The 23210-nt window shown below is 34.2% G+C and overlaps 3 protein-coding genes across 3 annotated transcripts; 1 reads left to right on the top strand and 2 right to left on the bottom strand.

Annotated features, from left to right (window-relative positions):
• Positions 1 to 588: 588 nt before the first annotated feature.
• On the top strand, positions 589 to 6896 carry LOC127806760 (pentatricopeptide repeat-containing protein At5g67570, chloroplastic-like). The gene is made up of 9 exons (XM_052344253.1): positions 589 to 1207; positions 1528 to 1719; positions 2660 to 2741; positions 2872 to 3063; positions 3156 to 3269; positions 3751 to 3844; positions 3924 to 4081; positions 5439 to 5876; positions 6002 to 6896. The coding sequence occupies exons 1-9, from the start codon at positions 657 to 659 to the stop codon at positions 6707 to 6709; spliced, it is 2529 nt and encodes an 842-aa protein (XP_052200213.1). The 5' UTR covers positions 589 to 656; the 3' UTR covers positions 6710 to 6896.
• A 129-nt stretch (positions 6897 to 7025) lies between these two features.
• LOC127806326 (uncharacterized) lies at positions 7026 to 16486 on the bottom strand. Its single transcript, XM_052343551.1, has 3 exons — positions 16191 to 16486; positions 7655 to 7726; positions 7026 to 7552 (listed from the first exon to the last, which is right to left on the bottom strand). The coding sequence occupies exons 1-3, from the start codon at positions 16484 to 16486 to the stop codon at positions 7162 to 7164; spliced, it is 759 nt and encodes a 252-aa protein (XP_052199511.1). The 3' UTR covers positions 7026 to 7161.
• A 2462-nt stretch (positions 16487 to 18948) lies between these two features.
• On the bottom strand, positions 18949 to 20848 carry LOC127805965 (probable carboxylesterase 15). Its single transcript, XM_052342830.1, has 2 exons — positions 20049 to 20848; positions 18949 to 19507 (listed from the first exon to the last, which is right to left on the bottom strand). The coding sequence occupies exons 1-2, from the start codon at positions 20777 to 20779 to the stop codon at positions 19192 to 19194; spliced, it is 1047 nt and encodes a 348-aa protein (XP_052198790.1). The 5' UTR covers positions 20780 to 20848; the 3' UTR covers positions 18949 to 19191.
• Between the last annotated feature and the right edge of the window lie 2362 nt (positions 20849 to 23210).

The following is a 23210-nucleotide window of genomic DNA, read 5'->3' as shown; positions in this document are numbered from 1 at the left end:
CATTCCGATTGCCGGTTGCGAGAATGCCGAGTCTCTCTCTCACGATTAATGTTTCTGTTGTTTATTTATTTTGAGTCACAAAATGCTTCTCAGGAAAAACTTTCAGCGACTGTCGATCCTTCCTTTCAGCGACGTCTTGTATTTTCTGCATTTTTACTTATTTTTCAAACAATGCTATAGCATGTATATCTGTATTAGCTTGGATTTTCAATTTATTCTATAACATTATATTGTTCTGGTTACTTGTGTGTCTGTTCAACGGCTTGATCCAAATAAGTAGTCTAAATCTGTTGTATTGAGAATGCATTTTGCAATGACTTTGTTCAGTGAGTCAATCCTTGTGCTGAAACTGTAAAAATCGAACCGAACCGCAAAATACAGTGCAATTCGATTTGGTTTTACATACCAAATCAAACCGCTCGATTTGATTTGGTAGCAAACTGAGCCTGCGGTTCAGTACACTATATCGGCTCAAAATCGATCAAACTGAACCGTGAACACCCCTACTAAAATATAATATTTTTAAATTTTTATGGGAAAAAAGAAATTGCGAAAAATAAAAATTAAATAATCCCATTCCCAGCCAGTCAGCCGCGGCCCACAAGTGGCTCACCTCCTCCTTCCCGCTCCTGAGCCGCAGTGTGAGTGTCAATGCCATGGAAGCTTCAACCGGATCTCCTCGCCTTCCCGCTCCGGCTGCCGCCGAACCAAACGCCGGCAAGATCAAGCGGAGCCTTATCCAGAGAGGCGTCAATCCAACCCCCAGAATCATCCACACCCTCCGCAAGAAACACCTCCAGAAAGCCATTCGCAAATCCAAGCGTGCCCTATCCTATCCTCCCCAACCCCAATCCCTCGGTGAAGAAGCCGATTTCCAAGCCATAAAGGCCGAGTACAAATCCTTCAAGAAATTCGTCGCTCCCAAATCTGAAATTCGCCTCGTCGGGAAGCCTTGGGAGGGGTTGGAGAGAGTTCGATTGCGAGAGCTCGCCAGGGAGGAGTACGCCGGCGGCGGTGGCGACAGGATCAAGTCCGAGCACCTGAGAGAGCTGAGTGATATTCTGGAGACTGACCGCGACAAGTTCCGGTGGCTCTTGGACGACGATGTTGAGATGGAGGAAGGCTGGTTGGAGGAAGAGAAGTGGAATTGGGCTCCGGGGAAGCGCTCCCGTAGCGAGGCCGAGACAATTCGGTTTCTTGTTGATAAGTTTGTAATCTGACCTTTCTTTTTTTGGGTCTGTTTTCCAATACAATAACACAGTTCTATACATGTATTTTCATGTTTCGTTAAATCATTGTTTCCCAACTGAGATACGGAAAGTTCCTCAATTAATCTGTCCACTAATACGAAATCATGACACCTGTCATGTTCAACCTGTAAACCTATGTAGAGAAAAATTGGAAAAAGTTGTGTTCTTGTCAAAATGATAAATTTTATAGGTGGTGACAACGGTATTAGAGATTCTGAGAATCATGTGATAAAGGTTTGTAGGAAGTATGGCTTAAATTCATATATCCGTATGTTAGGCTGAGCTGCACGGAGCTTAATGTGAAGGACTGGAAGTTTTCTAGGATGATGAAGCAGTCAGGGCTACAGTTCACTGAAGGTCAGTTGCTTAAGCTTGTTGAAGGGCTTGGTGATAAAGGGAAGTGGAGGCACGCATTATCTGTTGTGCAATGGGTGTACAGCCAAACGGAACACAGGCATTACAAGAGCAGGTGAGAAATTGTTGGCATTTTGTTTGATTTATGCTTGATAAAGTTGATTATGTTCCCATTTATGCTTATGGGTTATCTGGTCAATCAAATAAAGCTCATCTTAAATGCCACAATTTGGATATGCTAGTCTGGATTCTGTTTATTGGCAGGTCTGAGGTTTTGTACCTAGGCACCTGTTCTCACATGGCAAAAATAAAATCTTAAATGATCTTTTCAGATTATTATTGTGGGCTGCTAACATTTTCAGATCATTATTGTGAAATGGAATAGTTGAGGGGATCCAATACGAAGTGGGTTCTATTTTTATTTTCTACACTCATGGTTAGATTTGTTTAGTGCTCAAAAGTTTGAATAATGGGAGATAGCTTGCCCGTATAAAGATTAGTCGTGGTGAATTGAGAAGCATGGATATCTGCATAAAACAAATGTGATACGGACTCAACATGACAAACCAAGTTAATAGAAATAATAATTCTCATTTAGTGTGCTTAATATTTTACCTTACTACATTCCATGTGAAAAAAAGAAAAAATTGTGGACAAAAAAGCCTTAAGATTCATGCCAAATGCATATTTATGAACAAATGGTAAGATTTAGGCTTTAGAGATATTAAAATAGAGAAGTACAGAGAAGGGATTAATGGTTATAAATACACAGTGTTTGTTGATAATTTTATCTTCCGAGTTTTTCTCTTCTGCAAAGTGCTTTCTGATTCTTGAAGTGTTCAGAACTATCAGACATGTTTGGATGTTTATCTTATGCGTGTTTGATGTGAATGAAACAATGCTTCCATTATCTTTTACTTATATATGTTATACCAAGACTTGTGTTAGTGATTTTGGTTTGTCAAACAATCTGAAGTCAGTTAGGTAATATTAACCTGTGCACATTTCAATTAGAAGACTCATATATGTGTAATTTTTTGTTTATTGTATTGTAGGTTTGTATTCACAAAACTCCTGGCTGTTCTTGGGAAAGCAAGGAGGACTCGTGAAGCCCTTCAAATCTTTGATTTGATGCATGTAATGTTCAAAAACTTCATGTACTAATGCTCATTGGAAAGGAGAGAAAATTACTTAATATACTTAATTCGTTTAGGTTTATCTTTAAAGTTTTATAGATATTGATGGGATCTAACTCCTAACTTTTTAGGAAGATTGCCAAACATATCCTGATATGGCTGCATACCACAGTATTGCTGTTACGCTTGGTCAAGCTGGTCTTCTGAAAAAACTGCTGAACATTGTTGAATGCATGAGGGAGAAACCTACAAAAAGAATAAAAAATATGCTTCGCAAGAACTGGGACCCTGCTCTTCAGCCTGATCTTGTTGTGTTTAATGCTGTAAGAGAAAGTTGATTTGCTTACTGCCAAGTAAGTGTTACTGCTTTAATTTATAGGGATAACTGTTTGATTTGTTCTGAATTGGTGTCTAGGTACTGAATGCTTGTGTTCCATCCCATCAGTGGAAGGGTGTATCTTGGGTGTTTGAGCAGTTGAGAAAGAATGGTCTAAAACCTAATGGAGCGACGTATGGACTGGCAATGGAGGTAGTTATGGGATCTTGGAGTTGATTATCACATAATTTCTGTATTCATGGTTATTTTTCTAAATACGCATGTACAGACATAATTAGCTTTAGCAACTCAAAATTGTCCAGAAATATGGAGTGAGACACATTACAGGTGTTATATGCATTACATATGCATATTTTATGGATATGCTAGTAAAATTGAAATTAAGCAATAATTTTTCTTTGTGTTTTTTACTTATCGTTATTGACGCGGACACCCACCCATATAAACATATACTATACTTTTGCAGAATTTGAGGTTCATGCCATTTCTCTGGCAAAGGTATAGGTTTTCTTGTGAGGCTGTTGTGCTCCTTTCTTCTTAATTTGTCCACAGCTTGTTTATGTTTTAAGTTGACTGTTAAAAACTTTGGTGAGTGTTAATATGTTTCCTTAAATAAGCATTTATCCTCAAATTATATTTGTCATCAAGTCTGACGGGAGGTGCTTGTTGGAAGGTAATGTTGCATTCTGGAAAGTATGACCTTGTCCATGAGTTCTTTGGGAAAATGAGAAGAAGTGGGGAAGCTCCAAAAGCCCTTACATACAAAGGTAGCATTGGTCCTTCCATTTTACAGTAAAGGGCACTAAAATTTGGTGGCTTACAAACCTGTTTTTTATAACTCTCCAGTTCTTGTTAGAACTTTTTGGGAGCAAGGTAAAGCTGAGGAAGCTGTTCAAGCAGTAAGGGATATGGAACAAAGAGGAGTTATTGGGACAGCCTGTGTATATTATGAGCTAGCTTGCTGCCTTTGTAGTAATGGCAGGTGGCAAGAAGCTCTGATGGAGGTCAGTTTTTCCTTGTCCGTGGGTACATTATCACGGCTTTTAAATTTCTGGGATGTGTTACAGCTATATTCCTCTGCTTTTATGACTAATTAGATTTTGTGCATCCTCTCTCTCTCTCTCTCTCTCATGGAACCTATGCTGAAGGTGGTTTGCTAGGAGTCTACTAAACTCAGCAGAATCCTACGTCCCAAGTTTCAGAAACTTGGGATCAGCTAGACAGATGAAGTGCTTTTTAAGTACTTCTCCTTGGTCCCATATGCATTCCACACATTTTTCCAGCAGACCTACTCTTATGTACACCCCTTAGGTTTTGCTCTGATTTGCACCTCAGCTCAGTTTACCCTTTTGGTAGAGAACTCTTGCATGTGTGAAGAGAGTGGATCATTCATTCATTAGACATGTCTTTAGTAATCCTAAGAAGTACTTGAAGAATAGTGTTAATTCATGGCTGAGTTCTAACAAAAGGTTGTAAGATACCAGTATTTCACAAGTGATCAATTCTTCATGGCTGAGTTCAACTAATCCATGTAGGAAAATTCATAATTGAATGGACAGCTGCAAAGTGCAATGTTTGTTGTAAAATATAATCCAACAATGGGTTGCAAAAGATTTGGTCAAAAACATTCATCGTAATGAAAGCACTTTACCCTTTTGGAAGTTTTTTCTCTGCATCATCTGTTTATTGGCTATTTAAGTTGAACCCAAGTAAAGGTGATCTTATAATCAGGAAAGAAATTTTTTGTAATGCCTTTTTTTCTGTATAAACCTGTGAATGATCTGGACTTTTGGGGGGGTGGAACTTTGAAGATTTCCAGTAGGCAAGCTCATCCACATGATTGTGCTCGGAAGCTTTTTTTTGGCTAAGGGAAAGCTTGTTTTTACTCTCTACTTATTTTGAAGTTCATGGAGCTTTCTTTCTCAACACTTAGATTAGAAACTTAAGTTTTTTATGTATTCTTACACCATTGAGTCTCAAAATATAAAATTTGGGTACATATGTGGACACTTGGTAGTATCTGATTATGTTTAATTTGATTTCATATGCCGCCACCATAGCATGTCAAATTCGAATGCACTCATGCAACAGATGCTTAGTAATGGTCCATGAATAAACACGCTTGAGATGCATCTTTATTATGAATATTGTAGAAAAACTTTTTTGCTTTATTATGTTGTAGTTGTTAGAAGTTAACTTTTTGGATTCTATTTAGAATTTTGATCATGAAATGAAATAAGATTATATTATAAAAGAAATCAATAGTAGTTGGTGACAGTCATGTAGGCTATCAATCCTGAGAGTTGAACATACATGGTGCATGTCGAAGACCCAATTCTTTCTAAAAAAATATGCATGCAGGTTGGAAAGCTGAAAAAACTTCCACATACAAAACCTTTGGAGGTTACCTTCACTGGGATGATAAAGTCTTCCATGGATACTGGGTACATTCAAGATTGCATATCTATCTTTCAACACGCTAAAGACCATTGTGTGCTTGACGTTGGTATTGTAAACATCATGCTCAAAGTTTATGGGAAGAATGATATGTTTTCAAAAGCCAAAGAGTTATTTGAAGAGGCCAAAAAAACTCAATCTAATTCTACCTCTAGCCCGGATGGCTATGGTTATTCTCTTATCCCTGATGTGTACACCTATAGCACAATGCTAGAGGCTTCTGCTCGTGCTCTCCAGTGGGAGTACTTTGAGTATGTGTACAGGGAGATGGTTCTCTATGGTTATCTGCTTGATCAAAGTAAACATGCATTGCTACTTGTTGAAGCGTCCATAGCTGGGAAGGTAAACTATAGGCTGACCTTTTTGTTTCTCTTTTGTGTACTTTTGGGTGGACTGTTAGGAGCTATTGGTCAATTTCTCATGGCAGAGCTAAGTTAAAACTTCTAACCAAATTTTTCCTGATGCAGTGGCATTTGCTGGAACATACATTTGATACTATGTTGGAAGCTGGTGAAATACCTCATCCATCTTTCTTTACTGAATTGATGTGTCAAGCAATAATTCGACATGATTATGAAAGAGTAGTGAACATAATCAAGTCCATGGCTTATGCTCCATTTCAAGTGAGCGAACAGCAATGGACAGACCTGCTCGAGAGAAATAGGGATAGAATTAGTCAGGATAGTTTAAGAGACCTGTTGGAAACTCTCAGTCGTTGTGATTTACCCATGGAAGCCACTGTGTCTAATTTGTTGAGATCGCTATTATCTCATTGTAGACTTGACGATCAGAGAGGGGATCCAACTGCAGACTGTCCATCACTTGACGAATCATCTTTGGCTGCTGATAATGGAAACATAGTTGACAGAGTGGTTGATGCTAATCTAGAACTAGGGTTCTCAAATCATAACTGCAATGGTGATGGGAAGGCTAAACTATTTCCCAATCTTGGGGATGATTTAGCTCTTGAGATGGCATCTGATGAATTTACTGATGACTCTGATGATGAACTCCGGGCGATAAGCTTGGACAATGAGGAGGTAGAACTTGAAATAAGAGCAGGTGATCCTGACGGTACTACTGATGAAGAATCCAGCATACCCTCTGCAAATGAAATTTTGAAATCCTGGAAGCAAGACAGAACTAGAGATGGCATTTTCTTTCCCTTCATTTGAGTGCTAGTTGTTCATCCACAGCTTATCAACTTGTAAAGAGTGCATCGCATAATGAAATTGTGTGAATTTTATCTCCAATCATGAGTCAGTCTGGATGAATTAGCAGAGGAACAATGATGGAACATGGGGGTTTCTGTTTCAGTTGTCATTCACAATCATGGTTTACATGGTGTAATAATTTTGGCCAGTGTTCACTTCTTTTAAAGTAAAACATATAAATAAATGAGCAAGGAACGCAGTAGAATTCATAAGAAATATAATCCAAACTAAATTCACACACAATCGAAGTCGGCCAATTCAGTTTTCCTTTGTTTTGTTTTTCCTCTTTCATCAAAGCCTATCCACAACCAGCTGGTGATCCAACGCATAACAGAGAAAAGAAACTCTAGATAGCTAGAAAGAACTCAATTGGTTCATCCTCTAATTACAATGGCCTTGGTGATGGTGATCTTTTACTTGTCTTTGGTGGACAGGTCGTATTTCTTCTGCAACCTTGTGATCTTATCTTCCTTCTTCTTGTGGTCGAACTTCTTGCTCATCTTGGCATGCTGGTAGTAGAGCACGATGAGGTAGCGATTGGCGACGTTAAAGCCGGAGAGGTGGTCGACGGCGGTCTTGGCGTCGTAGATGTCCTCGTAGACGACGAAGGCAGTGCCCCTGGTGTCCTCGCTGGTAATATCGAATGAAAGATTCCTCACGTACAACACCCCGTTCACCTTCAGCAACAGCCAAGCATTCCCCGTCCGCAGGCTGATCGTTGTCACCGCTTGGTTTTCTGATTTATCGAAAACTAACAAGTTCCCTTCTTTCTTGATAATATGGTCAATTAGTGCTTCGCTATTTCAAATTGGGAACGAATTCTCCGATGAGTTTAACTCACCTGTTAATGGCATTCTATCGATCGTTATGCCGCTCCTGTCCGACTGTAGTTTTTTCATATAATACTTGGAACCACGGGACGTCTTCTCCTCCGGTATGGTTTCTATAGAACATTCTGAGAAACCACGCCTCACAAACCTGTCAGACAGAACGATCCAGTCAGACAGGGATACTAATTTTATATGGGTAACTTGCCCTTGTGCATGGTTAAGCTTTAATAAATGCACCTTATATTATATATATACAAGGTGCATTTACTAAAGCTTAACCAATGTCATTACCCATTATATATATATACACATGTGATATAGCTCATCCTGAATTTATAGTGTCGTGTAGGTCCAGAATACACAAATGGTGCCAGTACAAGAGGATGAAGAAAATTGACCCATCTTGAAATTGTACAGAAAGTAATAAAATGTGAAAAGAAAATGACTGTCGAGCAAAAACTAAAAAGAAAAAAAATTACCAACGCATTCCTTAGTAGTGATAACAGAATGCAGAGACCATATTTTTTTTTAGAGATGATTAACTGTAGCACACTGCAAGACGACAATGGAATTATCCTCCAATCCATGTTATACCTGAAGCAGAAGGGCTAAACAATGATTCTGACAATTGAAAAATAAGCCTACTGGTACAATTCATGCGAAAATAACAACTGGATGCACGTTATTATTTTCTAAGCTACCTTCGGATGCTCGACCTCAAGCAAGCACAAACTGTAAATATGCAATCAAAATGTTTTCACATTTTCTCATATCATTAGTTTAAGGTGCTGGTGGCAACAACAGCATAGATAAATGCAGCCATAAATCTGAAATAAAAGGAGGAAGTAGGATGTTGATTAGGTTCACTTCGTAAAGAATAGGGTGTGAAGGTTTCTCCAATTTCGTGTTGGAGTTCACCAAGTATAAGAATTATTGGACCTGCCCATAGATGGGGCAAGCTTCACATTGGCGAGATTAGCAAATAGTTTCTATAGATTTGCTCAGTTTATTTTTTATTTAAATAAGTTGAGAGGATCACCTTCCCAATGTGTTCCAATCTTGTTCTCGAATAATGGATTCAGATCATGTCCTGACTCCCTACAATGCTTGATTGGGACCATTTGATTTTATTTCTAGTTTTTATGTGTTCATTTTCAGTTATCCTTTTATATCAACAAAAATATTATTTAAAAAAATGTTTGTGCATATCCTTTTATATTAGCAAAAATATCCTGAGCCCAAGGGATTGCAGGCCATTCTTCTTCTTCATCACATCCTCTTCCTCTTCACTGCTGATGACTGGTCTAACCCTTGCTTGTAATGAAGACGGAAGATGAAGAAGACACAAAGCAGCGGCTATTTTACAGCATCTAAAATACACAAAGATTTTCACTTCATGAGGGGTTGGGATAAGGTTGTTTCTGTATGGAGGTGCAGCTTTACCCTTCCTTTACAAATAGATGTTTTTAGAGCTCAAATTTGTGATCAAGGCTTACCCTCCCCCTCAAGCAAAAAATGAGCACAAAATTATCAAATAGCATTTTCCATTTTCCCTAAGTTATAGAAACAAAAATAAAAATTGAAGTTCACAACAAAATCAAGCAGGGCCCAAGAAATCAATAGCAAAATTGACTTGGCTAAGAAAATAAGCTTGATTGCCAAGCAACTTGGAGTAGCCTTAATCAAGTTATTTTCAAGATTCTGCAGGATTTGAATGACTACTCTAGCTGGATAAGACATCTAGACAAGTGAGTCAATGATCTAAGAGGATTAATGATCTAAATCTCTGTGAGACATGTGTCATGGGCAAGTCTGACAAGTTGCAGTTTGCACCTGCAACACATAAGTCTAAGGGTGTCTTAGAGTACATTCATTTTGATCTTTGGGGTTCTCCCCAGATTTCTAATTCCTTATCAGGAGCCCAATATTTCTTTTCTCTAATAGATGACTATTCTAGGAAGGTATAGGTTTACTTCTTTAAGCACAAAAATGAAGCCTTTGGAAAATTTAAGAAATAGAAGACCTATATATGTAGAACACCAAACTGGGAAGAAAAAAAGACTTTAAGAACAAATAATAGGCTGGAATTTTGCAATCATAAATTCACAAACTTTTTCAAATAAGTAGGTATTGCAAGGCATAGAACTTGTAGTGACACACCTTAGCAAAATGATATTACTGAAAGAATGAATAGAACAATTCTAAATAAGGTAAGATATCTATTAAAAGACTCTAACTTACCTAAGAAATTTTGCGCTAAAGCAGTGTCAACTGCTTGTTACCAAATAAATAGATCATTTCCTCTGCCTTAAACTTTAGGACTCCAGAACAACTATGGAGTGGGAAATTGTCTTCTTTAGACGATCTTAAACCTTTTGAATGTATTGGATATGTCCATAAGAAAGAAGGGAAGTTAGACCCTAGAGCCAAAAATGCAGTATTTTTAGGATATCCTAAAGGGGTAAAAATAATATACGTTATGGCTGATTGATGATAAGAAGATAGTCATCAGTCGAGATGTAGTATTCAAGGAATCAAAATACTATATACCAAAAAAGGTGGAAAATGCTAAGACAGATCAAACTAAAAATTTTCAGTTTGAGGTGGAAAGGGACAGCCCTAGTGATAAGTTAGTGGAGCCCAACCAAGAAAGTCCTCAACCTACTAGTTCTCCTGAAAGTGCTGAATCTAAAATAAAAATTAAAGAAAATAAGGGTTCAATTGAATCTCATCCTGATTTGGGTGATTATATCCTATCTAGGAATAAGGTAAAAAGAGAGATAAAACCACCTGCAATGTATGCCCATGCAGATGTTATTGTCTATGCTTTTAACATTGGATATTCAATTGAGCTTGATGAACCTGTTACTCATCAAGAAACTTGCTCTAGCAAGGATAAAACCAACTGGGTGAAGACAATGAAGGAAGAGATGGAATCTCTGAAAAAGAATAATATCTAGACACTTGTAGATAAACCTAAAAATCAAAAAGTTATAGGCTGCAAGTGAATTTTCAAGAGAAAGTCAGGTATACTAGGAGTAGAACTAGCTAGGTTTAAAGCAAAGAAGTTGCCAAAGGGTATTCCCAAAAAGATTACATAGACTACCATGAAGTGTTTTCCCCTATGGTAAATCACACATCCATAAGATTGATCTTAGCTCTGCTAGCCCTAAATGACTTAGAACTAGAGCAATTAGACGTTAAGACTACTTTTTTGCACGAAAACCTAGAAGAAATGATCTATATGGATCAATCTATAGGTTTTATAGAAAAGGGAAAAGAAAATAAAGTCTGTATGTTGTAAAGGTCTTTGTATGGCCTTAAGTAATCCCCTAAACAATGGTATAGAATGTGTAATCACTACAAAAAAACTGACATTTAGGGGCGATTTTTAAAATCGTCGCTAAATCAGCCGTCGCGGAGCATTTAGTGGCAGTTTTGACCAACCGCTGGAATAACTGCTGCAAATCATAATTTTTGCGGCGGTTTTAAAACCGTCGCAAAATTAGTGATTTAGCGGCGGTTTATAAAATATATAACGACGATTTTTCAACCATTGTGAAAATTATAAAAAAAAATTAAAATTTTTAATTTTAGCGGCGGTTTTAGAAACCGCCGCTAAAATTAAAACAAAATTAAAAATTTTAATTTCTCCCACCCGTCCGCGCCCCACCCACCTATGCCCGTGTGCCACGTGGCGAGGCCCCTTCCCCAGTTTCGAACCCACGACCTCCACTGTACACGTGCATACGCGTGACCATTTGATCTGCCAAGCCCCCTTGTTATATAACCGCATATATAAATTATATACCAAAACAACCACTATTTTTCATAATTATATATTATATTTTTTAATATAAATTAAAAAATATTAATTAATTTATTATTTTTTAAAAGAGTAAAGGAATAAATTAAAAATAAATTAATTGAATTAAATTAACTAAATTAATTGATTAAAAATAAAAATATATATATATTTTAAAATTATTAAAATTTTGTTAAATTTATTTTTATTTTTATTTTTTAAATTGAATTTTTAATTAACTAGTGGTGAACCCGTGTGATATATGGGAGAGTTTAATTTAAAAATAAAAAAATAAATTTATTATTTTAAATAATTTTAACAAAATTGATAATTATAATTTTTTTTAATCTTTAATCATGTTGAAAAAATTTAAGTTTACTTAATTATTCACAATTCAATATGCTAATGGAGAACACTTTTAATTCAATATACTGTCATTCAATGTATTAAAAAATAATTAACATATTAAATAGGACAATTGAGAAAATACTTATAATTTTTTTATTATATTATATTTATTTATAAATAAATATTATAAAATCTATAATATTTCCACTTAAAAACGTTAGTTATTTTCTATTTATTATATTATAATTATAAATATAAATTAAAACTCTTAAATATAAGTAAGAATAAGTTTTTTCAATAATAACAAAATTTTAAAAAAATTAATTTTGATTTCTTCCATAGTCTTAAAAATGTGATACCTTAAATATTAATTAGCATTGAAAAACCGTAACATTTGACAATCTTAAATAATTTTTTATGAATTTTTTAAAACATCACATTTCAAGATTATAATATAATTATTAAAGTAATTAATAATTAATTAATCACTACCTTTGATTTAATGCAAGTTTTTGAGGGAAAAAATTCACCATTGATTGACACTTGCAAAATACTTTATTTGACTATCATATTTTAATATTATATAAATATACATAGAATAAAGATATAAAAATAATATTTTAAATAAATGAATAATTATCTATAACTTAATTAATAGTTAAAGTTGTCTATTAATATTTCTCATAAAACTCATGCAAATTTAATACAAAACAATTAGCATTGAAAAACTCGTATATTTAAAATTGATTATTAATTTTACAATAATTAGTACATATTATTTCAAAACAATTAAAAGATTTAAATTATTAATGTAAATTACAAAATGTAAATTATTAATGCAATAAGTATTAAACGCAAATCATTAATGCAAGTTTTGGGGGAAAATTTTATTACTACTTATTATTTCAAAGCAATTGAAAGATTTAAATTATTAATGCAAATTATTAATGCAATAAGTATTAATTGTAAATCATTAATGCAAGTTTTGGAGGAAAATTTCTTTTTTCAAGACTATCCTACTTTTATATATATAAAGATGCAAATTATAAAATGTAAATTATTAATGCAATAACTACTAAATGCAAATCATTAATTCAAGTTTTGGGAGAAAATTTTATTACTACTTATTATTTCAAAGCAATTGAAAATTTTAAATTATTAATGCAATAAGTATTAATTGCAAATCATTAATTAATTCAAGTTTTGGGAGGAAATTTCTTTTTTCAAGACTATCATACTTTTATATATATAAAGATGCAAATTACAAAATGTAAATTATTAATGCAATAAGTATTAAACGCAAATCATTAATGCAAGTTTTGGGGGAAAATTTTATTATTACTTATTATTTTAAAGCAATTGAAAGATTTAAATTATTAATGCAAATTACAAAATACAAATTATTAATGCAATAAATATTAATTGTAAATCATTAATGCAAGTTTTGTAAAAATATTTCTTTTTTCAAGACTATCTTACTTTTATATATATAAAGATGCAAATTACAAAATGTAAATTATTAATGCAATAAGTACTAAATGCAAATCATTAATGCAAGTTTTGGGGAAAATTTTTATTACTACTTATTATGTCAAAGCAATTGAAAATTTTAAATTATTAATGCGAATTACAAAATGTAAATTATTAATACAATAAGTATTAATTATAAATTATTAATGCAAGTTTTGGAGGGAAATTTCTTTTTTCAATACAATCATACTTCTATATATATAAAGATGCAAATTACAAAATGTAAATTATTAATGCAATAAGTACTAAATAAAAATCATTAATGCAAGTTTTGGGGAAAAATTTATTACTAATTAGTTCAAAGCAATTGAAAATTTTAAATTATTAATACAAATTACAAAATGTAAATTATTAATACAATAAGTATTAATTACAAATCATTAATTAATGTAAGTTTTGGGAGGAAAGTTCTTTTTTCAAGACTATCCTACTTTTATATATATAAAGATTGTACAATTAATTTAAATTAAAATTTTAATTTCTTTTTAAGAGTTTATATTTCTTTTTATTAATTTAATTCAATTTAATTTTAATTTTGAATTATTTAATTATTTTTAAATTTAGCGGCCGTTAAAAACCGCTGCTAAATTAAAATTTTTATTGAATATTGCGGCGGTTTTTAAAAACCGCTGCAAATGTTAATTTAATTTTAATTATAAATTATTTAATTATTTTTTAATTTAGCAACAATTTTGAAAAAACTATCGCTAAATTAAATTTTTTAATGAATTTTGCGGCGATTTTTAAAAACTGCCACAAATGTTAATTTAATTTTAATTATAAATTATTTAATTTTTTTTAATTTAGTGGCGATTTTGAAAAATCGCCGGTAAATTAAATTTTTTAATGAATTTTGTGGCGATTTTTAAAAACCGCCGTAAATGTTAATTTAATTTTAACTATAAATTATTTAATTATTTTTTTAATTTAGCGGCGATTTTTTAAAACCGCCGCTAAATTAAATTTTTCATGAATTTTGCGGAGATTTTTCAAAACCGTCGCAAATTTATTTTAATTTTAATTTTGATTTATTTAATTATTTTTTAATTTAACAGCGATTTCTCAAAAATCGCTGCTAAATTCAATTTTATTTTTTAATTATTTTCTAAAGTTAGCGACGATTTTTTTAAAATCGCCATAAAATTGAATGTTTTAATGAATTTTGCAACGATTTTTTAAAACTACCGCAAAATGTTAAAAAAATAGCCGCTAAAATAGTATTTTGCAGCAGTTTTTAGAACTGCCGGAAAAAAATCGCCGCTAAAAATCAATTTTTTTTAGTGAATTTTGACCATTGTGTCTATTTTAAACAGCTTAAAGGGAAGCTGTACATATATCTTTTGATTTATGTTGATGATATGTTTATAACATGTAAAGAAAAGGGAAAAATAAGCGAACTAACCCAAGCCCTTAATTCAGAATTTGAAATGAAAAGTCTTGGCACAACGAAGCGTATATTAGGGATTGATGTTAAAAGAGATAGGAAGAAAGACACCCTAATTTTGTCTCAATCCGGCTACCTAAAGAAGGTAGTAAACTTATTCGAAATGCAAAAGTGTAAATTAGTCTCTACCCCAATTCCTCCCCATTTTAAGTTTCATGCTGTAACGCGTCGCTTTTTCAGGCACGTTATAAATTAGGACAATTCCGGAACAATAAAAATTTTTCTTTCAAACACTAAGGCTAAACCACATCATTCCTCTAATCCGTCTCGGAATTCCCAACTATTAATCTCGAAAGAGAATCACTATACACATCAAATGCGGAAGCAAAGATCGAAACCTGATATCTTAACATTAATCGTAAATAAATTCAACATTCCTCAAAACGTTCAGAATCTTAAGTAACAGAACTTAAATACATGGGCTGTACAACATACATTTCACTCTTCATACACTCTCTCTGCTAAATGCCGTTTCATGCATCATTTATCCTCGAATCTGCTACAGTCTTCACCTAGAACGTTTGAATATTCTAGGGGCAAAACCCAAATTAGATGATGAATCATCTAAGTAAGGGTACATAATGCTATGTCATGTGTGTATGCAATGTCTTATCTCGTAGGTGTCAACTGCACCCTCATGCTACCTACCATTTTAGCAGTCACCTCTATCAAAGTCGGAGTGTATGAGTGCACCCTTGGTAAGGCAGCGGTGCCAGTTCGTACTCCCTACGGCCTCATATGCGTGTGATCAATGACATCAACGTGTATTTATACATTTCATAGTCATGTCATATATGTAGTCTAGGTGATGGATACATATCAGGGCATATCAATATGATGAAAATATTTTCGAGGAACATAAACCACTTACAAATCAAGCATTTTCCATAAACTAACTTTAATTGGGGAGTACCACTTACCTTCTCAAGCTTATCGAGCTATCTCGATATTTGCGCCTATCTCAAAATTTGAGCATCACCTCGATTTGCATGCCAACCTCAAAATTTGCACAAGTCTTTTCAATTTAAGCCTCAAAGCATCCTAATCACTATAATTATTTAAATAAACATTAAAACCTATTTTCCATAATTACTGGCATTTTCTATAATTTTCTCTCTATTTCTTCCTATTTTTCCTTAATAATTCCAAACTAAATATTTTTAAAATATTTTCTCAAATATTTCACTACGACAATTCATAAAATAATATTCTTGAATTTTTGAAATTTTCTAAGAAATTTTACTCACATTGACTTAGCATCTCTGACTTCCTCGGTATGCGTGTCATATTCTTGAAATGCGTGCCCGAACTGTTTTCCTTGTTAAAATCTATGGGATATTACCGAAACATAATTTCTTATTCTCTGAAATTTTTCTATAATTGTTTTCTATTTATCTCCTATTTTTTCCTTTATTTCTTTTCTTTTCTACCTATCTTCTTCCTCTAGCTGCTTCCTGCGTCTTCTTCCTCCATGGCTGTGCGAACCAGCCATCCCAGTCGCTACCTAGCCCAGCTTCGCCGCACGCTGCCACGCCGGCCAGCACCCCCTGTCGCCTCCGACTTCCTACATCGCCTCCGGCCTCCCACGCACAGCATCGGTGCTGCTGGCCGTGGCCCTGCTCGCTGAACTGCCATGGCCGCCCTTGTAGCTTGCGCCTCCAACTTGTCTCAGCCATTGTTGGTTGCAACCGCCGATGCCATTGATCACCTTGGTCCGCCTCGACCAGCTCCTGCACACCAGCCATGCTATTGCCCCCTGCTTTGATCGAGCTTGCGGCCATGGCCGCTTGCTGCTTTGGAAGTCACCGATCGCCTCTCCCTCTCGCAATCTCATTCTCTCTCTCTCTCTCTTGGTTTTCTTCTTTATGTTTCTCCATCAGCCAACACCCCCTGCCTATTTATAGGCAGTGATTGCATGCTCTCCACGAACGTGCATATATAGATGTATATACATCACATTAATTGCTCAGCCGGCTTAAATCTTGCTGCATATCCCCCTTAAATCCCGCTGCCATTCTTTTCCTCAATTCTTGCTGCCATAATCTCCCCATTTGCAGCTGAAATCTCGGCCATTAAAGCTTCACAGAAGCTGGCCACTGCCCATTCGCGCCCATTACCCACACGCGCACACACATATGGCTATATATATAATTATATATTACACTAATATTTATAAGAAATTATTTCTTTAAATTTCAATTTTTATCTTATATCACTTGGACAACTTTCTTATTACAATCATGCCCTCAAACATAGATTAAATTTGCATTTTAATACCGAAAATTCACAATTAATAATCCAAATCTTAGTTGAAAATGACGATTTCGCCCCCAGTGTCCTCACCGGACTATTGTTTTATCCCGAGACCACTGAAGGGTTGCTTAGTACACAAAATCGGAGCCTCCCTAGGGTTCCGCTAATTTTTCAGTATCCTAAACCCATCGAAATTACGTGGCAGCTCACACAAACATGGGATATTACACATGCTGTAAAAGATAAATTATCTAAAAAAGAAGAAGAATACATGAAGATTGCCTTGACAGAAGCCATGAAAGAGGCAATCTAGTTGTAGGGAATAATTAGAGAATTGGGTCTAGATGACCAAATCCTTAGGGTACTTTGTGATTCACAAAGTGCCATCTATCTTTCCAAGAACAATCTGTTTCATGTGAGAACCAAGCACATAGATGTGCATTTTTATTTTGTTAGGGATATTATATCTAAATGGTAGATTAAGGTGGAAAAGTTTTCTATAAAAATTAACTCAGTAGATATGTTAACTAAGTTTATTCATATAGCTAAACTTGAGCAAGTCTTAGATTTGTTTAATGTTCTCCCAACGTAACTAAGGAGACTTGCAGGGGTATTTAGTAAAAAATTTACTATTTAATCCATTCTTGAATTAAGGTGTAATTTGTTAAATAAGGTGAATCAAAATACATTAAATAAGAAGTAACTCGACATGCCCCATCTACTTTGTAACCAAATTAGGAAATAAATGTTACTTGTTGGCATCGGAAGCCAAGAATGACGATATGAACCATGAAACGTGATCGATTTACATGTTCCTGTAATACGAGTCCCAAAATTCCCAAGGACCCTTAACAAGAAGAAAACGTTTGGGGGGGGGGGGGTGTTGTTCCTAGCTTTGCCCGCCATTATATTATATATATAAAAGCTCCATGAATCTCACTCTTTTCTCCCAAACCCACCTTGGGCTCTTCAATAATATACATTTACATGATGACAAATGAACCATTCTATACACCTAAATATATGTGTCATAGAGATTAAGCAAGCTAAACTATTATTTAAAATATGAGAATCAAATTGAATCAATTTTTAAAATGGGATAAAATTGAAAAACGCATCAAAGTTAAGAGTGAATTACCCTTATTAGCCCCCATGTTTTTTTTTTTTTTACTTTTATCCAAACACCATAAAAAATCACGAAACACTTTTATTTTATTTAAAAAAAAGAAACTTTTATCTTTTGTCGCGCACGTACAAGTTATAAGTTATTTTGAAACATTATTGTCTTTTGAGAATTCTAACCAATAATATGTGCTTGTTAATTAATATCAATTAAATTAGTTATTATTATTATTATTATTATTATATTTTAACTTTAAAGATATCATGTTAGAGAATTGAAAACATATGATAAGATTAGCACACCTATTATGAAAAGTTGCTTTAGGAGACTTTGGACTTTGGTCTTAATTGCCTAAAAGAAAAAATGGGATGTGGGTGAAGGAATGTTTTAGGTAGTCCACTACTATGTACCCACATTGTCTTGACAAGACAATGGATTCAAGCAGCTTTTCAAAGCCAATAGGTATGGGTTGATGTTTACCCTTTGTAGTAATAAACATTGAAAATCTAATCTAATTAAGAAAGTCAATTATTTATATTCGTTTATCTTGCTTTTTAGTTTAATGTTTGCATTTGCATGATGATTCAAATTGATTGATAAAACTATTTCATGTTTTTTTATGATGTTCAGGTAAAAGTAAAAAGGGGGGCTAATAAGTTATTTATCCTAAATTTTAATTTATTTTTTAATTTTATGATGTTATAAAAAAAATTTCAATTTAATCTTCATACTTTGAGGTTGATATCAATTTTATCCTCGATTAACACATTAATAAAACGACGTCGTTTTATCTTACTCTTGTTGCGAATTATAAAGCTAAACAACATTGTTCTACTAATGCGTCAATCTTGAAATACGAGAGCCAAATTAAAGTAATTTTCGAAACAAGATAAAATTATAAAATCATCATAAGTTGAAGGACAAACTAGCTTATTAATTAGCCCTAAATGCTAATCTCTCAGCAAAGTACACGGATTCACATATGCATCTTCCCTTCATTCTACCTTATTGCTCATTTTTCAAACACACACGGACTACTAACTTGATTGTCAGAATCCATCTCAGGGAGATAATACCATTACGTCCTGTTATTCTTATGGTGGAATGGATCTAATAGATGGGGGGGGCTGAGTATAGGGAGATGAAGTGTTGGATAGTTTGGATGAGGGTGTTGGCCTCTGGGGAGAAGCAGTCAGCAGTGAAGAAGCCGTGTTGCTGTGCTTGGAACTCAACGTACACCACAGTCTTCCCATACTCACGAAGCCTGCTCGCGTACTCCTCCGCCCTGTCTCTCAGAATCTCGCCGCCCCCCGCCACCACCAGCATGGGATCCAGGGCGGCGCGTTTTATCTCCGTCGTCGACTGAAATGGGTTCGCCAACGGGTGGTCTTTCGTTGCTCCCGCCGGCAACGATAACCTCCAGAGCCTGCACCAAAAAAATTCTACATTAAATTAATATCCCAACCAACCAAACAAAATGAAGGACATTTACTGTTTAACCAAGTGTAAGTACAAGATTATGAATTTGAATCTTTTTCACGTTGTATCACTCGTACAAAAAGCTGCTGACACCAGTCAGAAGAAGGCAGAAGCTGGGTAAGCAAGCTACTTTCAGTACTTTGTATGATGTTTCTATGGAACTAGCATAGAACAGAGCCAAAGATGTCTGGGTACGAAAGGATCCTTGTAGATTTTGAATGGTACAATCAAAGGAAGGACATGTCGATCCCCAGGACCCCAACAACCACTCTCCTGATTCAAACATTATTAGTTTGTGATTCTGGGACTACATCTACATCACCCCGCCCCCAACCTAGAGTTGAAACATTCTGGTGTTTATATATAATTCATGATTTGTGAATTTATCATTCATGACTCTCTCTTAACGTATGCCACAACAAATTAATAATTTAAAAGCACCAAAAGTGTCAAAAGTATTATTTTCTAAAAGAAGATGATGCGTGTACCTGTCATACATGTCCAGGTTCCAAAAGGATTCGCACGGCCGCTGTTCCTCGGAAGTGGTCTTAACTGTCCCCCCGAAAAAGGGCGACAACAGGACATATCCTCGTACTCGGACCGGCGCCAACTCGGCGGACCCCGGTCCAAGGCGCACCGCCAGATGGTGCGCCAAGTTCCCCCCGGACGAGTCTCCCATCACGAAAACCCGGTCCAAGTCCCCCATCTCCCGCAGCCACTCGGAACCACCACCACTACCTCTAGACAACGTTGTTTCATCATCATCATCATCATCACCCGCAGCAGCCTGAGCTGCTTGCACTTGCAGCCACTTGAGAGAGTCGTAAACATCGTCAAGGGCCGCCGGAAGCCTGTGCTCCGGCGCCAAGCGGTGGTCCGGCGACACCACCACGGCCTGCAGCGCCGAAGACAGCCGGAGGCAGCAGTTATGGGACTTGGGATAGGTGCGGGAGCCGAAGCAGAAGCCGCCGGCGTGAATGTAGAAGAGGATGGGCAGCTTCTGGCCGGCGGGTGGTGGGGACGTGGGTCTGTAGAGGCGGAGGTGGAGGTTGTGGTCGGGGTGGAAGAGACAGTCTGTCCAGACGACAGCGGAGGCATCGTCGTGGAGCGGAATCTTGGGGTGGACGAGGTCGGTGGAGCGGTAAATGGAGCCATCGCTGTAGAGTTTGAGGACGCCGAGGAAATCTTCTACCAGTTGTGGAGAGGGAAGAGAACCCATCTGAATGATTAATTGGGCGCTTGCTGGCTGCTGGTAAAGAGCTCTTTGCCTGCAGCAGAGACCAACAATAAGCAATATATATATAAGATTTCACATTCCCATGGATTCTAAGATTTCGCAGTTATAATTGGTCATATGTTTTTTTACTTTTTAACACACTTCATCACCTACAATCACTACCCCAAGTGATGTGATGTGTTCGGAGGTAAAAAAAAAAAAACCTTAAAAAAGTTTAAAAATCTAAAATAATTATTTGAATTAAAAAAATATTTTTTTATCGAAGTCTCGAATAAAGCGCAAACATCATCACTCTCCTATCTAAAAATCTCTAAAAATATAAACATTATCCATAAAAATCATAAATCACAAAATATTATAGATAGACATTATCTAAAAGAATCTTGATACTAGAAGATTTTGAAAAACTCTATATTTCTATATAAATAAATTCGTCTTCTAATTATTTTATTTCTTACGAAATCCAAGTAACTTGACGATGATATGCCCACTTGATAAATTTATTTTTATGTTTGAGTGACAACAAGATAAATAAATTATTTAGGGGTATTTTGGGATTGACTCTGGGATCGATACCTAATTAATTAATTATGATATTGATATAATTGTGTACATCATAGATCAAGAGTAGAACTTCCTAACTATTTTTTCTTAAATTAAAAAAATACCCTTATCTTTTAACATGACACAAGCCATACTTATATACTATATATAGAGCTTATCTTTTTAACATGACACAAGCCATACTTATATATACCATATATAGAGTAAATAGGTCTCAACTTCATAATTAGTTGGTTGAGTTAGCAACTCAACAATGATTAGCTTATAATATGGGTAAAATTAATTAATAAGAACAAATAAAGAGAGCTACAACATCTCCCTTTCCAATATGCTAATTATGTGTGATGGTGGTGGTGATTTCACTTTGTTTTATTGTTTTTTTTTTTATATATATATATTTGTTCCAAAGTAAGCACTTAGAAAAGATGGCACATTTAACATTTAATTTAGGTAATAGATGCTTTTAATTTTATATATATGTGAAGATGAGATATGATCTATATTTATGTACCCAACTTTATTATGTATATATATATATATATATATACCTTTGAGTATTTAATTATGGATCAAGGATTGGATTGCAGAATTTAGGTGACGTGTCAGTGTTTTATTAGTCTATAATTATTAATTATTAAAATTAAGTAGACTCTAAAAGCTAATTAGCATTTAAAAGTATTTGCTAAAAGAAAAGCCTAATCTTTGCACTAGATTCTCCACCTAACTCTTTGATGTTTAAAAATATTGGTCCTCCCATACACACTCTCTCTCTCTCTCTCTCTCTCTCTCTCTATATATATATATAGGTAATATTATATAAATATATAATTTTAACTATTTAAAAAATATTTATAATTACATAAATATTAAAATTAAATATCAAAAATTTATATTTTTGAAACATTCAATTTTGGAAAAATTCATATTTTTGCCTCTTATACTTTCATCTTTTTTTTGTGACTATTCAAACTTTTCATTATTTTAATTACAACCCTGAATATGATTTTCGAGTAATTTAATTCTTGTATTTTGAATTTTTTTTGTGGTAACTTATTAAACTTTTTGTTATTTTAATTACACATTTAAACTTATATTTTTGAATTAATTTAACCTCTATACTTTTATCTATAAAAAAAAAGATAAAGTAAAACGACAAAATACACATCACACTTTGTTTATATCAAAGTACATGAGTTAAATTGAATCGAAAATATAAATTTAGAGATATAATCAAAACAATAAAAAATTTGAGTTTAGACAAAAAAAATGATAAAGTACAAGAGTTAAATTGAACAAAAAATACAAGTTTAAGGGTGTAATCTAAAAAATAAAAAATTTAAATAATCATATAAAAAAATATAAAAATATAAGAATAAAAATATAAGTATGGCTAAATTTTTTTTTCCAAACATCACCCAACTCTGTTACATTGCTAAACCCAATATAGACGTACCCAAAGCTTAAAAAATAGTAAAAAAAAATATAGATATATATAAGAATATTATTTAAATACTTAAATTTAACACTTATAATAACATTCTTAATATATGATTAAGAAAGTATAAGATGAGAAGGGTGATATATAAGATTTATTAATAAACCAACTTAATATTATTATATATATATAATATTATTTAGATATTTAAATTTGATATTTTTACTAATCAACATAAAAAAATAATAGAGAGTGTGTTAAATTTAATTGTTTAAATACTATTTGATTGCGTGTATGTATATCTAATTAATATATAGGTGTAGGTGTTTAATGAATGAATGAAGCCGGTGAAGTTGATTAATTTGATGGGGGATGGGGGTGTGTGTGTGATGAGAGTGATGGATGGGGACTGAA

This window comes from Diospyros lotus, chromosome 7 (assembly GCF_014633365.1).
Source record: "Diospyros lotus cultivar Yz01 chromosome 7, ASM1463336v1, whole genome shotgun sequence".
In the NCBI taxonomy this organism is placed as follows: Eukaryota; Viridiplantae; Streptophyta; class Magnoliopsida; order Ericales; family Ebenaceae; genus Diospyros; species Diospyros lotus.
Note: the sequence above shows the minus strand (reverse complement) of the source record. Positions and strands in the feature narration are given on the sequence as shown.

What these genes read in the sequence shown, in the direction of transcription:
- LOC127805965 (XM_052342830.1), bottom strand. Translation starts at nt 20,779, where the DNA reads ATGGGTTCTCTTCCCTCTCCACAACTGGTAGAAGATTTCCTCGGCGTC. An exon ending in AACCTGGACATGTATGACAG is followed by an intron (nt 19,508 to 20,048) that starts GTACACGCATCA and finishes TTTTTGGTGCAG; the next exon opens with GCTCTGGAGGTTATCGTTGC.
- LOC127806760 (XM_052344253.1), top strand. Translation starts at nt 657, where the DNA reads ATGGAAGCTTCAACCGGATCTCCTCGCCTTCCCGCTCCGGCTGCCGCC. An exon ending in AAAAGCCCTTACATACAAAG is followed by an intron (nt 3,845 to 3,923) that starts GTAGCATTGGTC and finishes ATAACTCTCCAG; the next exon opens with TTCTTGTTAGAACTTTTTGG. An exon ending in AAGCGTCCATAGCTGGGAAG is followed by an intron (nt 5,877 to 6,001) that starts GTAAACTATAGG and finishes TTCCTGATGCAG; the next exon opens with TGGCATTTGCTGGAACATAC.
- LOC127806326 (XM_052343551.1), bottom strand. Translation starts at nt 16,486, where the DNA reads ATGGCCGCAAGCTCGATCAAAGCAGGGGGCAATAGCATGGCTGGTGTG. An exon ending in GGTAGCGACTGGGATGGCTG is followed by an intron (nt 7,727 to 16,190) that starts GTTCGCACAGCC and finishes TCTGTCTGACAG; the next exon opens with GTTTGTGAGGCGTGGTTTCT. An exon ending in AAGACGTCCCGTGGTTCCAA is followed by an intron (nt 7,553 to 7,654) that starts GTATTATATGAA and finishes GTTCCCAATTTG; the next exon opens with AAATAGCGAAGCACTAATTG.